Source organism: Strigops habroptila, chromosome 2, assembly GCF_004027225.2.
Source record: "Strigops habroptila isolate Jane chromosome 2, bStrHab1.2.pri, whole genome shotgun sequence".
In the NCBI taxonomy this organism is placed as follows: Eukaryota; Metazoa; Chordata; class Aves; order Psittaciformes; family Psittacidae; genus Strigops; species Strigops habroptila.
This window is the reverse complement of record NC_044278.2, coordinates 112,466,222-112,480,608: the sequence shown is the minus strand read 5'-3', so window position 1 is coordinate 112,480,608 and position 14,387 is coordinate 112,466,222. Positions and strand designations below refer to the sequence as shown.

Below are 14,387 nucleotides of genomic sequence, written 5' to 3'. Positions count from 1 at the left end.
TCCGGAGGCAGCCGAGCCCTCCCGGCGCTGTCCCCGCCCCTTCATCGTCCCGCCCCCGCCCGGCACCCGTAGCCGTCGCAGGGGTCGGGCGGGCGGCGCGGTCGGAGGTCGCGGCAAGATGGCGGGCGTGCCGGCCGTGCGCATCAGCATCGAGTCGGCGTGCGAGAAGCAGGTGCAGGAGGTGGGGCTGGATGGCAGCGAGACCTACCTGCAGCCGCTCTCCATGTCCCAGAACCTGGCGCGCCTGGCGCAGCGCATCGACTTCAGCCAGGGCTCTGGCTCCGAGGAGGACGAGCCGGGTTCGGCGGGCCGCGCCTGGGCCGAGCCGGGCGAGGCGGAGGATGAGGAAGGTGAGGGGCGGCGGGCCCAGGGCTCCCCGTCAGGCGGCCTTAGCTCGGCCGGAGTGAGGCTGATGCCCGGCCTGCAGCCCGCCGGCCCCTGGGCCTGGTGTCTGCCCGTGGGTCAGGGTGTTCGTAACCGAGTCCCAGTAAGTCACTGCGGTAGAGCAGAAAAGGGCAGCTGCGGGTATCGTGCTGTTAAGTTGTATTTCATCCCCTCACGATCTCTCTTATGATCCCCTAAGAACAAGCTTTGCACTGTGCCTTTTTACTCTTCTTCTGTTTTTCAGGGTTGGTGAAGTTTCAACCATCCCTCTGGCCTTGGGATTCGGTGAGGAACAACTTGAGAAGCGCCTTGACCGAGATGTGTGTGTTGTATGATGTTCTGAGCATTGTGAAGGATAAAAAATTCATGACTCTAGATCCAGTTGTGCAAGATCCCCTTCCTCCAAAGCAGGTATGTTGTACCTAGTTGTATAGCTTGATACTAAAGGGTTTATTTCATCGGGTTTTTTCATGTATGGTGCATACACGGTTTAGTCAAGTATTCCCTGTGTTGTGCTGGCACAGTGCTGTATGGGTCGGGGTGAGGCTGAGAATGGGAGGGGAGGCTGATTTCAAAGGCCTCTTTGCTGAAAGTATAAGTCCGAATGCGACTTGTGGGTGTATAATGGGGGTGTGAAAGTAAATAAGTATCCCAATAAGTATCTGAACTAAATAAGTATCTGAACATCCAGCAAAAAAAGTTATTAGTCGTAGAATCATTGAATGGTTTCTGTTGGAATGGACCTTAAAGATCCCTGCCATGGGCAGGGACACCTTCCACTAGACCAGGTTGCTCAAGGCTCTGTCCAGCCTGGCCTTGAACACTGCCAGGGATGGAGCATCTACTACTTGGGCAACCTTTTCCAGTGCCTCACCACCCTCATAGTAAAGAATTCCTTCCTTATATCTAACCTAAGTCTCCCTTGTTGAAGTTTGAACCTGTTACCCCTTGTCCTGTTACTATAGTCTTTGATGAATAGTCCCTCTCTGGTATCCTTGTAGGCCCCCTTCAGATCCTGGAAGGCTGCTCTGAGGTCACTGTCAATGAGCTTTCAGTAGCAGTAGTTTTTTGAGAATTGAGATGCAAATGGCTTTTTCACCCTGTTTTTTTTATTGTGACTAGAATCCTCAGTTTCTCCAGTTGATTTCAAAAAAGAAGTCATTAGCTGGAGCAGCTCAAATCCTGTTGAAAGGAGCAGAAAGATTATCCAAATCAGTAGCAGAAAACCAGGAAAATAAGCGACAAAGAGACTTCAACTCTGAGCTGCTGAGACTGAGACAACACTGGAAGCTGAGGAAAGTGGGAGACAAAATTCTTGGTGATCTGAGCTACAGAAGCGCAGGTAAACAAGCAGAAGGGTCTTTTGGTTTGCTCCAGAATGGATTTTTTTAACTGGAAAATGAAATGGAATATCTGTAATAATTATATAATTTAACACAAGTTTATTGTAATTATGAGATGAGATTGTAAGAGGAGGAAACTTGTTTCATTATCAGGAAAAATCTCATGCCATCCTCAAGCTAGAAGGTGATTTCACAGGCTCTGTAGGTTTCTAGTGAAGATTGCTTTGCAGAAACAAGTCTGTATTGACAATGTAGTTGATCCGTTGACAGGTAGACCTTGTAATCTGGCTTTTACCTACATTTGGCTTGTAAAACATTTAAAAGAAATGAGTTATGTTGCATTTTCCTTTGAACAAAGATCATAGAATCATAGAATATGTCAAGTTGGAAGGGACTCATAAGGATCATCATGTCTAATTCTCTGCTGGGACTACTTAAGACTAAACCATATGACTAAAGTGTGTTGTCGAAGGTAGTAATTGAAATCTGCCTTCTTTCATTTTAAAACCATTCCCTCTTATCCTATTCCTACAGGCCCTTGTCAAAAGTCCAGCTTTCTTGTAGTCCCCTTTAGGCACTGGAAGCTGCTCTAAGGTCTCCCCAGAGCCTTCTCCAGGCTGAACAAGCCCAGTTCTCTTCAGCCTGTCTCCAGAGCAGATGCTGCAGCCCTCTGAGCATCTTTGTGGCCTCTGGACTTGCTTCAACAGGTCCACATCCTTATTTTGGGGGCCCCAGAGGATGCAGGGCTGCAGGTGGGGTCTCATGAACTGAGTAGAGGGGTAGAAGCACTTCCCTGGACCTGCTGGTCACGATGCAGCCCAGCGTGTGGTTGTCTTTCTGGGCTGTGAGCACACGCTGCCGGCTGGTGTTGAGCTTCTCGTCAACCAACGCTCCCAAGTCCTCCTCAGGGCTGCTCTCAGTCCATTCTCTGCCCAGCCTGTGTTTGTGCTTGGGATTGCTCCAGCCCAGGTGCAGGACCTTTACCTTGTTGAACTTCCTGAGGCTGGCATTGGCCCACCTCTCAAGCCTGTCGAGGTCCCTCTGGATGGCATCCCTTCCCTCCAGTGTATCAGCCAAACCACACAGCTTAGGCTGAGGGCACACTCAATCCAACTGTCCATGTCATCAACAAAGATGTTAAACAGCACTGGTTCCAATACCAAGCCCTGCAGAATGCTGCTTGTCACTGATCTCCACTGGGACATCAAGCTGTTGACCACAACTCTTTTCGAGTATGACCATCCAGCTTTATCCATGGAGTGCTCCATCCATCAAATCCATGTCTCTGAAGCACAACTATGGAGTTCTGGAGACAAAGAAAATATGTAGTCTTCCAAAACAGAGGTAGGAGCTTCATTATTTGCAGAAGATGCTTTATACATAGTATGTATGTTTTTGTCTTTCCTTCTTAGGCTCCCTTTTTCTTCATCATGGCACGTTTGAGGTGATAAAGAACACTGACATTGACCTGGATAAAAAGATACCTGAGGATTACTGTCCTTTGGATGTTCAAATTCCAAGTGATTTAGAGGGATCAGCATATATCAAGGTTTGCCAGAGAGTCTTTAATAATGGAGTGTGGGGTTTGCTTTGGTATTTATGTGGTTGCAACAAGGAACAAACATCAAATAACATTCTCTTTCACCTAGGTTTCTATTCAAAAGCAAGCTCCAGACATTGGTGACCTCGGGACAGTCAACCTCTTTAAAAGACCCATGCTAAAATCAAAACCAGGTATAACTGCCTGTATGTTGTTTTTTGAACATGTTCTCAAGAAATGGGTTTGTGTATGACATTTATTTGAAAATCTTAGCATATAGCTTGAAAGAACAGTGAACAAGATCATTCGTACTTAAACTGCAATTTCCTGTGTAGGTGCTGCTTGGGCTTTGGGAACACGAAGCTTTCAAAGCATGCTCCTTGAGGTTTTCATGTGTGTTTACTCAGTTTCTGAAACAAAATTACTAGGATTGTATTTTAAGTATTCTGGAGCACCCTTTGTTAGCTATTAGAGCATGTAACCAAAAGCAAACCACGGTATTGTGTTTCAGCCAGTTACATCCCATTAGTTCAGCAGAACTCAATGTCTGACTGTTCACTCTTAACTTTGCCCAAACTGTAGAATTTGCTTCCGTGCCCCATTTGTTTTCTCTGGATCTGAAACTCTGCTGGCAGTGTGTGCATTCGTGACCAATGGCTCACCTGGCAGGTAGTAGATTGAGTCATTTGCTGTGTGCCCTTATGTGAAGCTGTACATTTTTGGGATTAAAATTTCATCCTTTACTCTTTAGGATTAAGAAGAACTGACAGGATTTTATTTCACAATGGTCTGTGACACAAATACTTGTGCTGTCTTGACCATAGACAGGATGCTGGGCTATATAGATGTTTCATATGGTATTGAGGGTACAGCACAGAGCTTATGTGCTTACTCAGACCAGAATCTTCCAGGAATTTGGGCCCTATAACTCCTGTGAAAGCACGTACATGCACTTACCATTATTTGGTGGTTCACTGTAGAGTGAATTTAATAAAGTTAGAAGTATCATTGAAAGTAAATTGCAAATTAGGCAGAGGTTCATAAGCAGAGCTCATAAAAGGTCTGGGAATGTAATGGGCAGTTCCAGTTGGGAGCTGCAGTTCACAGGATACGTATATGTAAGGTAACACTAATACATTTTATTACTCCATTTGGACAGAAGATACTGACTACGTTACCTTAGCCATTACTCATAGCTACTGCAGTGTCTGGTATCTGAACAAAAAGGTAGCTTTTTCTTACTCGTCCCTTCTGCAACCATTGGTTTGTATTTTTCAGGCTCTCCCCACTGGCAGACAAAGTTGGAGGCTGCACAGAACGTTCTTTTATGTAAAGAAATCTTTGCCCAGCTGTCACGAGAAGCTGTTCAAATTAAATCCCAGATTCCTCACATTGTTGTGAAAAATCAGATCATCTCCCAGCCTTTCCCAGGTAGGAAACTTTGTAAGACTTCTTAACCTATTATTTGCTTAAACATGAACTGAAACTCTGATTGATGAGACCTTTTTAAACACTCTGTAGTTAATGACAACAGAAAAAGGAACCTCATTTTTCAAAGGTTTTGAAAAACCAGAATTTCACAGAATTTAAGGAATTTTGCTTGCTAATTATAGAAACATTCAGTGAGTGCACCTTGGTTTCTAATTCACTCACATTTTATTGTGTGGAGTTTGGATTGTTTTACTTTGGGATTGGTTTTTGTCGGTAGCACTTAAAGCTGTCAAGTGGAGGGGGTGAGCAGGTGGCTATGTGGTGCTGGGTTTAAACCACAACATGTGCACCCAGCAGTTTGGAGCTCTGCATAAATCAGTGCTGCTGGCTTGGGTGCAGGTAGAATTTAAGACTTGAGTTAATGGGTCTTAGAAGAAGAGAGGGCAACACTTTTCAGTGAGGCTAGTGTAAACAGCACAAAGGTGGCTCAGAGTTGGCTGGTGAATCCTCTGTTCTTACCAGGGGTACACAACTGATTATATCATGTAAAGAATATGTTTCTGGATTGCTTAAAATTTATAAGATGGTAAATTATTCCTCCTTTGGGGAAGGAATGGGGTCCTGGGGACTCTTCTTTTTGTTTGGGATTGAGTCATAGAAATTGGCATGAAATGTGCCTAGTGAGTTAATAGTCGGCCTGTCAACACTTCAGTCAGTAGCAGGTGTTACTTGCCTTTGTCGCTGTGCTCTCCAACATCATTCTTTGATTTTCTGATATGGTAAATACTGGTTGTAAAAATACTGACTATAATATGTGAAGAAAAGCAGTTCTCAGTAGTCTCCTTGAAAATTGTCAGTGTTCTTATTGGTGTTGTGTTTTTTTAATCTGCTTTGTACAGGTTTACAGTTGTCTATTTCTCTGTGTCACTCGTCCAATGACAAAAAGTCACAAAAGTCTGCTTCTGAGAAACAGAATCCAGATGATCATCTTTATGTTCTGGAACATAATTTGCATCAGCTTATCAGAGAGGTAATGCATTTATGGTCAAGTACTGAAGAGGTTTTGGGCTTTTATAGTGTTTTACATGGAATGCAGCACTGTTATAACAATAGAGTGCCACTAGAGGCCAGTCGCTTTCTATCCATTGGTGTGAGGCGACATTCTGTTCGGTTTCAGTGTGTAGAGGTGGTTAGGGAGTTCCAGTTAATGCTTTCATGGAATGCTAGTTCCTTACTTAACCTCAGGCCCGGCGTTCCCTTCAGAAAAGCTGTGCAAGGTTTTTCCAGTACAGCTCATCAGTTTCCCTTTTTCCTTTGTGTCTAATTAGTGCTTGTTGAGTACTTTAAGTGAGCATCTGTTGAGCCCGTACTTCCATGAAGGAAGAACAATCAATTACCATAATAACTTCACTTCTTTTGAGGTCCACTTCTCTGCTTCAGTGTCTTAGATTCAGAAGGACGTGGGGTAGGAGGTTGAGCTTGCATCTGTTCAGGAAGGGAGCACAATCTTAGATGCCTGATCAGTTGTGAAACCATGTGCCAGTGAGTGCTCATCTCCTTAGAGGTACAAGTCATGCAGTCATGTGGAATAGTCCAGTGTTTTAAACACTGAACTGGGTTTCCTGAGCCCAGTGCCCAGCTCTGTGAATTTCCTTTCTTAACTTTGAACCAGATGCTAATTTTTTTGTACCCCTCTTTATTTCTAAAATACTTCCTTTATTTTTGTTTGACCGTTCTGTCTGTCTCCAGAGATGTGTATGAGGCAGACTTACTAGTAGGAGCTACTGCCATACTACCAAATCTTTGTTAGCTAGCACATGGTTTTAGAAATCACTTCCCATAAGGTTTGAAAGAGCTGCATAAACAGGGGAGGCAAAGTATGAGTGGAAAGCTGCTTTAACGTGCTGTCAAACTTATCAAGTAAAAAAGTTGCACTTTTGGAAAGTATGTAGACTTAAAGCACCTGATGTGAAGCAGCATGTTACAGTATACATGTTACTTCTTGCACATACATTGTCCTGTCACTTCCTTTTATAAGGTCTGTTGTTTGTTGCAGTGTCACAAGCAAACCCTGAGCTCAACAGTGATGCCACATCCAGCTAGTGCACCTTTTGGCCATAAGAGAATGAGACTTGCAGGACCCCAAGCTTTTGATAAAAATGATATCAGTTCTTTGCAGTCAAATGAAGGCCTTCTGGAAAAGATAATAAAGCAGGCAAAGCACATCTTCCTGAGGCGCAGGTAGGTCACAAGCTGTTCTTGGTAAAGTTACAATAAAATGTACCATTATGTAGAGTACAATTGATCTTTTTTCAGTGTTCTTAGAACTAGCAGCTACTTCTTTCACTGTTAAAATAGTCTATTTTTAAGTACTAAGGACCAATAACATACCAGGAAATAGAAGCAATAAGCAGTTGGCTAGTAAAAAAGAAAAGAAATGGGGTTTCTTAGAGATCTCTGTGACAGCTCTGAGATCTCTGTGACAGCTCTGACACAGGCTGCTGATAATTGTCCCTACTTTTCTGAAGCTGCATAGATCATTTTTAGTAGTCTTTCCTGTGCAGTAGCTCATTCTAAGTAATACCACTTTAATACTGCTGCAGAGTATATGTGACATGTGCAGAGTAAACAAGTGCTCCATTAGCACCAAAATGGTGCTGAAATAGAACTTTGATTCACATGGTTTATTAAATTTACCTTTTTTTCTTTTTGGTGTGCCACCAAAAGAAGGAAGAAAGTCCCCAACAAATTAATAACCTCCTCACTTCCTTTAAACATGCTAAAAGCACAAGCTGTCTAGATTATTGCAGATGGAATATGTCTTTATCTTCTAGAACTGCTCGAACCATTGACAGTCTGGCCAGTCGTATTGAGGATCCTCAGATTCAGGCCCACTGGTCCAATATAAATGATGTTTATGAATCCAGTGTTAAAGTTCTAATAACTTCTCAAGGATATGAACAAATATGCAAGTAAGTATGAAAGCGCCTGTGTCTTTCTAGTTGTAGAAGCATGCAGCAGTGGCAGTGTATTCAAGTTATGTTCTACAGGTTTAGATTCTCTTCAGGCAGACAAGTGGGAGTCCCTTATTTGTGTGTGTGTTTGGTTTTGAGTTGGAGGTAGAGGGAGAGCAGCCTCCCTAAGAAAGCTCTTCACCCACTTTACACTTCAATGAAGAAACTTAGTAAGTCATTAACTAGCACAGTTTCCTTTCAAAGAAGGAATTGAAAGGTGAAAGTGGCCATTTAAGGTGGGGGTTGCTTTGGATAGAGATAGATGAATGTACAGTATCTTTTTCTATGTGCTGGATTCTAAACTTCCAGTCTGGTCATGGGCAGCTAGTCAGTGCTCAGTCCTGGCTCCATTGCATAGGTACTAAAATGTTGAACTCACATAATTCATGCTGTTAGTTACACACATTGTCTTCAAAATAAGAGGTTTCATATGCCAGAAACGAATATCTGCATGCTGACCAGCAGTGAACAAACTGATGTGTTCACAGTGGATGACCAAGCTGGTTTTGATATTTTGGGCAGTCCTCTCTGACTGGGTCCACAGTGTGGAGCAGACTGTGATCATTGGTGCAATTTGCAGTCTCACTTCCAGAGTACATGTCCTGCCCAAGTCTTAGCTGTAGGATGGAACAAGCCCCAAGTACACACCATTTTCCTCTGCCCCTCTGCAAGCAAACTTGGGCACAGTGCAGGCAGGGAGCTGTGAGGCACCTCAGGAGGTTCCTTGACCTGAGCAAGCAGTGGACCAGGTCTGAGAACATGCCACAGATGATGTTCCCTGCAGTATAGGGGGAGCTGTTGTGAGGGGTGAAACTAAAATGTTTGGAGTTGCTGTCTTGTTTTCCATAGGCGTTGCACCATCCTCATCTTAGAGTTGTTGTCAGTGAATGGGAGGAATTCTGTGCTCTTAGTTTCCTGTTTTCTTAATGCATTTTGAACAAACCTGCATCTTGTCTTCAAAGATCCATTCAACTACAGCTGAACATTGGCGTTGAACAGATCAGAGTTGTGCATAGAGATGGAAGAGTTATTACACTGTCCCATCAAGAGCAAGAACTGCAGGATTTCCTTTTGTCTCAGGTAGGTTCATATACATTCTTCTTCCCTTTCTTGTAATGTTTGGCAAACCGTAAGTTAGAATCCCATCTGTGTAGAAAATGTTAGAAAACTTATTTAAAGATAGTGGAAGTAGGAAGGTGAATGACTGAATTTTTCAGTATGTTTGTAGAGTGTCTTTAGCACCTGTAACTAAAATATAATGCCAGTTTTTACTAAGGTCAGTTGTAATAATAATTTTTTCCCTCCCTTTTAAAATACATTTCTTTATGCTACTCATCATGGGAACACTAAGATTTTTGCTTACTTCAGAACAAGTCAGTGAGAGTCATAACAGACAATAAGGTACTCAATATATGAAACTTACTGCAACCAAGGCCTGTCTAGAGATCTTAATGAGCCCACAATTAGTGTTGTTTCAACATTGTCTTGTTAATGTTCACTTTGCATCAGCCATTACTAAATCAGCTGATATTTGAATGAACTGTGTTTTCTTAATTGCTTAGAGCAAGCTGCTGGTTTTAGTCAGAAGTGACAGTCTCCCTACTATGCATTATAAATAGTCAAAGTATATGTCTTTAATAACAGTGGTTGGCCTGTTGCAGTTACATGAACCTCCACGACAGAGAAAACAAGTTGAAACAGATTCTGCTGAGGGTATCTTTTTGGTCAAGTGTTTTCAGACTTGTTCACAGAGAACTGCTGAACAGTGCTAGATATTTCTTTGTTACAAGCATTAAGTCATGATACAGAAAAACATTAGCATTTAAACTTCCAAGCTGTTAAAGCTCAGCGCTTGCACTTGAGCATTAGTGGGAATAATCATGCACCTGAGAACCTCAGCTTTTTTCCCCAGAGTTTGCTATGAGAATAATCTCACAGATTTTATGTATTTTTCCAGCAGAAGTCTCATTTCCATTCAAAGAGAGAATTATTTCCAAATCCTGTTTGTATCACTTGAATTAGTTCTTGAGACCTAAGTAAAGGTTTTTGAAAGCAACACTTAAATAAATTGCAGAAGCCCGTATAGCTGTGAAAGATTCATCTAACTGCATAGTGTGCTTAATCCAGTGGTCTTCTCTGTGTGCAAGGGAACTAGTCTAAATTCAAGTAACACAAAGCTCTCCTAACACTTATATATGTTTAAAAAAGTTCCTCTGAAACTAGAGAACTTATTGGACGAAGTCACTTTTATAAATAACTCCTGTACAGCAGAAGAAAAGTCTGGTAAAACCAGGAAGCAATTATTTCTGTGGTGTGCAAATATTGAGCAGAAGATGAACCTCTTGTTACTTTTCAGATGTCGCAGCACCAAGTCCATGCAGTTCAGCAGCTTGCAAAAGTTATGGGATGGCACGTGCTGAGTTTCAGTAATCACGTTGGTCTGGGGCCGGTGGAGAGCATTGGCAATGCATCTGCAATAACGGTAGCGTCACCAAATGGAGACTATGCCATTTCAGGTAGTGTCTTCTCTTGCAAACGTATGGAAAGTCTTACCATTAAGTGAATTCTACAGGTTTTGTATGTCTCCTTCTGAGATAGTCTCCAGACTTTCATAGAATAAGGTAAATTTGTAGCAAAATATTCTAGGAACAATCTCTTCCGTGTTTGCAGTTGACGCCTAAATAGAATCAATACTTTGCTCAGTAAGCCATGTAATATAAACCTGATCTAGTTTACAAAGGCTTGAAACTATTCCTTAGAATTAGCATTGAAAAGCTAGATTACAGAAACCATCAAGATCCTGAGAGAAGGGAACAAGGCAAACACCACCTTCACAACTGTGGGCTTAATGAGAACAAGTTTTGGTCTCTTCAGGGATCTTCTTGGAAGAATCCTATGGAATAGCATCCTATGGGACAGAGAGAAAAGGGGTCCAAAAGAGTTGGTTCTTTTTTTTTTTTTCCTAATTATCACATCTTTCACGCTCAAGAATAGCCATTCCTTTGTGCAGGAAGTTGTGCAAAGGTGACCAAAGGTCTGTGTGTATGAACAGGGAGCTCATGACTAAATTTATGACATAAAAAGGAAGCTGCAAGTGATTATAAGCAGGACCAGTTGGCCTGGGAGAGTTGACCTGTCCAAGCATGCACTGATGGGGATAGGAAAGCTAAAATCCATCTGGAGTTGAATCTGGTAAGGGACATTCAGGGTAACAAGAACAACTTCAACAGGTAGGTCAACAGCAAAAGGAAGTTTAGGGGAAACATAGGCCTGCTGGTAAATGGGGAGAGGACCTGGTGGCACAGGGCATGGAGAAGGCTGAGGTACACAGTGCCTTCTTTGCTTTCTTCTTAAGACTGGCCTTCAGGAATCCCAGGTCCCTGAGACCCATGGGAAATTTTGGAGCAAAGAAGACATGAGACAAGATCATGGGACCAGGTGGGATGTATCCATAAGTGCTGAGGGAGCCAACTGATGTCACTGTAAGGCCACTCTTGATGATGTTTGAAAGGTCATGGTGATCAGGAAGGATTCCCGTGGACTGGAAGAAGGCAAATGTCATATCCTGTATTCAAGAAGGAGAATCTGGGGAACTAGTCCGGTCAGCCTCACTGCAATTACTGGGGAGATGTGGCAAAAACCAATCCCAGAAGCAGTTTCCAAACGTATTAGGGAGAAGATGATGATGATGATGGGGAGTAATCAGCATTGATTTATGAAGGAGAAATTATGTTCAGTCAGCCTGATAGTCATCTCTTTGGGGAAGGCTAGCTTGGTAAGTGAGGGAAGAGCTAAGGGTTATCTCCCTAACTGCTTATTTAAACCACAAACACATACACACGCTACCACCACCCAACATCACAGCACAAAAACCCATCCAAGCCAAGAGAACACCACCACCCTCCACCAGTCTTGCAGAATTTTGTGATTAAAAGCAATAACTATCCTGAGTGACTCCATTCCTCTCTGTTTGATGTAAATCCACTAGAAACAATATCTTTTTGATCACGTTTTTCAGCAGAATGGTGGGAATACCCTTCCTGGCATCATTAGGGAAAAATAAATGCATTTGTAAGCTATATGTGTGGGGGGTTTTGTCAAATGTTTCTCTGCTGTGCTCTAACCAAGAACATTCAGTGCTAAAGCAGCAAAATCATAGAGAAATGGGAGAGCAGAAAGAGAAAATTCAAAGAGAAAACCTTAATAATAATTTAAAAAAAAAGGTAATATCTCTTATTTGCTTTCAGCATGTTTGGAATTGAGTAGGAGTAAAGTATAGCATACATGAGGAAGGATATTTAATATGGGGAATTCTTACAGTGTAAAAATGCTCATAAAATCTCTGTTCATCACAGTACGTAACGGCCCAGAAAGTGGCAGCAAAGTTATGGTTCAGTTTCCACGGAGTCAGTGCAAGGATCTTCCCAAAGGCGATGTGCTGCAGGACAACAAGTGGAATCACCTTCGAGGGCCCTTCAAGGAAGTACAGTGGAATAAAATGGAAGGGCGGAACTTTGTCTATAAAATGGAACTCCTCATGGCTGCCCTAACTCCATGTTAATAATCCATCTGCCTCTCCCTGGGGGTTGGAATCATCACTGAGCTGCATACAATCACTGCTGAGCAGCAGAGGGAAGTGGAAGCTATGACACAATGCAAGAAAGCAAACCCAAATGTATTTCCTGTACAGATATGTCCATTGTTGTGTTTCTAATAAAACTTTTTTCAACAACATCTAAAATAAACTTCTGGGAAGGTTCCTTTCAGCTGTTTCTTTGCAGCTTGCTCTATCTAGAGTAGCATGGGTGTCACTGATGTATTTTTCTTTTATAAAATTAATTCAGTAGTTCTTTGCTATATGAAAGGTGTCTGCTGAGTCATTCCCTTCCCTCTCATGCTCTTACTTTTCTCAATAGATCTTTGTAAGGATTTCTGAGAGATGAAAATTACCAGAATGGAATTGTGCTATTGCTAAGCCTTTTAGTGGCTTAGACCATGGAGACTGGCTATCTTGGGGGAAGCTAATGTGCTCGTTTGATGAGAAGGGGGACAGCAGAGGAGAAGCAGAGCTCTCTTGTCAAGAATTAAAGCTAAAGAAAGCTTAAGGAACAGTCTTCACTGCGGGACATTCTTGAGCTGGAGTTTGTACATGGATGTGGCTTCTGGGTGATCCATTTTTTTTTTTTTTTGAGAGAGAGAAATTTGGTGGCAATTCTAAAAGTTGAGAGTGCTACAAAGTCACAGCTTGTGGCAAACATCTTTCCTTTCTGATGGCTATAGGTGAGCCTGTGTGGTTGTTGGTTTCTTTGCTTGTGTCTTCTGTCCTTGTTTTTTGCAAGCATGTAGAGGAAAGGGTCTTCCTCTGCTTGCAAAATTCTGGCAATTTGAGTTTGGGGGTGACTTGTGTAACCTCATGTCTGGATAGCAGCAGGTAACTCATGCAGTAGACCTTGCATCTCCACAGGTTCGTTGTTTTGCTTGTTTGAGGTTTTTTCCTGCGCTGTCATTGATTATCATTCAAGGAAAAAATAATATCCTGAAGATAGGCTCTTCTGAGTTCTTTAAAAATAAAAGTAGTCATGTTTTTGTCTCTCTTGGTTGTGCATGTAGCCGCCTTGAAGCTTCTAGTAAGGTGTTGCACAAAGGTTTTCTTTTGTTTCGTGATTAATTGCTAAAGGTCTTTTCGAAACCTGTCTGTATGAGCTGGTTCAGACTTATGTCTATATTATGTTATGAAGTGTGTGTAAATATATATATATGAGAACGTTTTGCACATAGAACATGTTTGTATTGAACATCATACTTGTGACAGTTGTTATTTTGCTGTATTCTTGAGCAATAAAGAATAGTTGCAGGAAATAATATATTAAGCAACTGCTTGTGGCAAGCTGCTACTCAGTCTGTATTCAAAGCAGCTATTGTACTACTATTGGTGTTTGCCACTGTGGAGCATCTTATTATTTCAGTTCCTTGAAGTACTTGCTTCTGTGTGACTGAGCTATGAGAGAGAAAGGGTTTTCCTTTCAGGTTTTGATGAGTTTACCAAGACATCTTACAGAAAATGAAAACGTACTGGTTGAAAACAGTCTCTTCGTCATCTTGAAAGATGGGTGAATCTTATGCAACCCCTGTGATGCCAGGTCTCATATTGCTTGACTAGCCTATGATTACAGGTGGAGAGGGGTTCTGTTCCTTGGTGAACAGTTCAGCTAACAGCCTGATGCATCTGTTCGTGCATCTGATTATATGAGGCTGTTTGGACTCTCGGCAATACGATATATCTCTTACTAATAATTAGAAGATGAGCGTATGAAACTTAAACGTGTCTTTACACTTCACTGTTCTTAACATAATTGGCAGGTCTGCATGTAGTGATAGACTTTTCTTCAAACAAGCTCTTCATTACCAAGTAATAGGATTACTGGGGCTATTAGGTTCTCATACTTGCAGGATTTGGCCCCTTCTGAAAAGAAGCAATGGATGCAAGAGGACTTGTGTTGCAGAAGTGCAGGCTCTGAACATGAACAGGGAAGACAATTGTCAAGACTTTCAGGCCTAGGTGAACAATAAATGAGTAATAAAAAAAGAAGTGTTGGGGACCTGCAGAGCCTGTCTTTTAGTGTTGAGTACACAGGGATTCCCAATTTTGGAATGGAAAACGGACTGATTAGGCTT

At 42.2% G+C, this 14,387-nt stretch overlaps 1 protein-coding gene across 1 annotated transcript; it reads left to right on the top strand.

Moving 5' to 3' along the window:
* Positions 1 to 48: 48 nt before the first annotated feature.
* On the top strand, positions 49 to 13,302 carry MED17 (mediator complex subunit 17). Its single transcript, XM_030472133.1, has 12 exons — positions 49 to 350; positions 629 to 795; positions 1,507 to 1,726; positions 3,140 to 3,276; positions 3,377 to 3,461; positions 4,546 to 4,698; positions 5,598 to 5,728; positions 6,755 to 6,939; positions 7,533 to 7,670; positions 8,675 to 8,792; positions 10,069 to 10,228; positions 12,068 to 13,302. Exons 1-12 carry the CDS (start codon positions 119 to 121, stop codon positions 12,271 to 12,273), a joined length of 1,932 nt encoding a protein of 643 aa, XP_030327993.1. The 5' UTR covers positions 49 to 118; the 3' UTR covers positions 12,274 to 13,302.
* The last annotated feature ends 1,085 nt before the right edge of the window (positions 13,303 to 14,387 follow it).

Coding starts and splice junctions, on each gene's coding strand:
- MED17 (XM_030472133.1), top strand. CDS start 119: ATGGCGGGCGTGCCGGCCGTGCGCATCAGCATCGAGTCGGCGTGCGAG. Junction 796..1,506: donor ATCCCCTTCCTCCAAAGCAG/GTATGTTGTACC, acceptor TATTGTGACTAG/AATCCTCAGTTTCTCCAGTT. Junction 10,229..12,067: donor TGGAGACTATGCCATTTCAG/GTAGTGTCTTCT, acceptor TGTTCATCACAG/TACGTAACGGCCCAGAAAGT.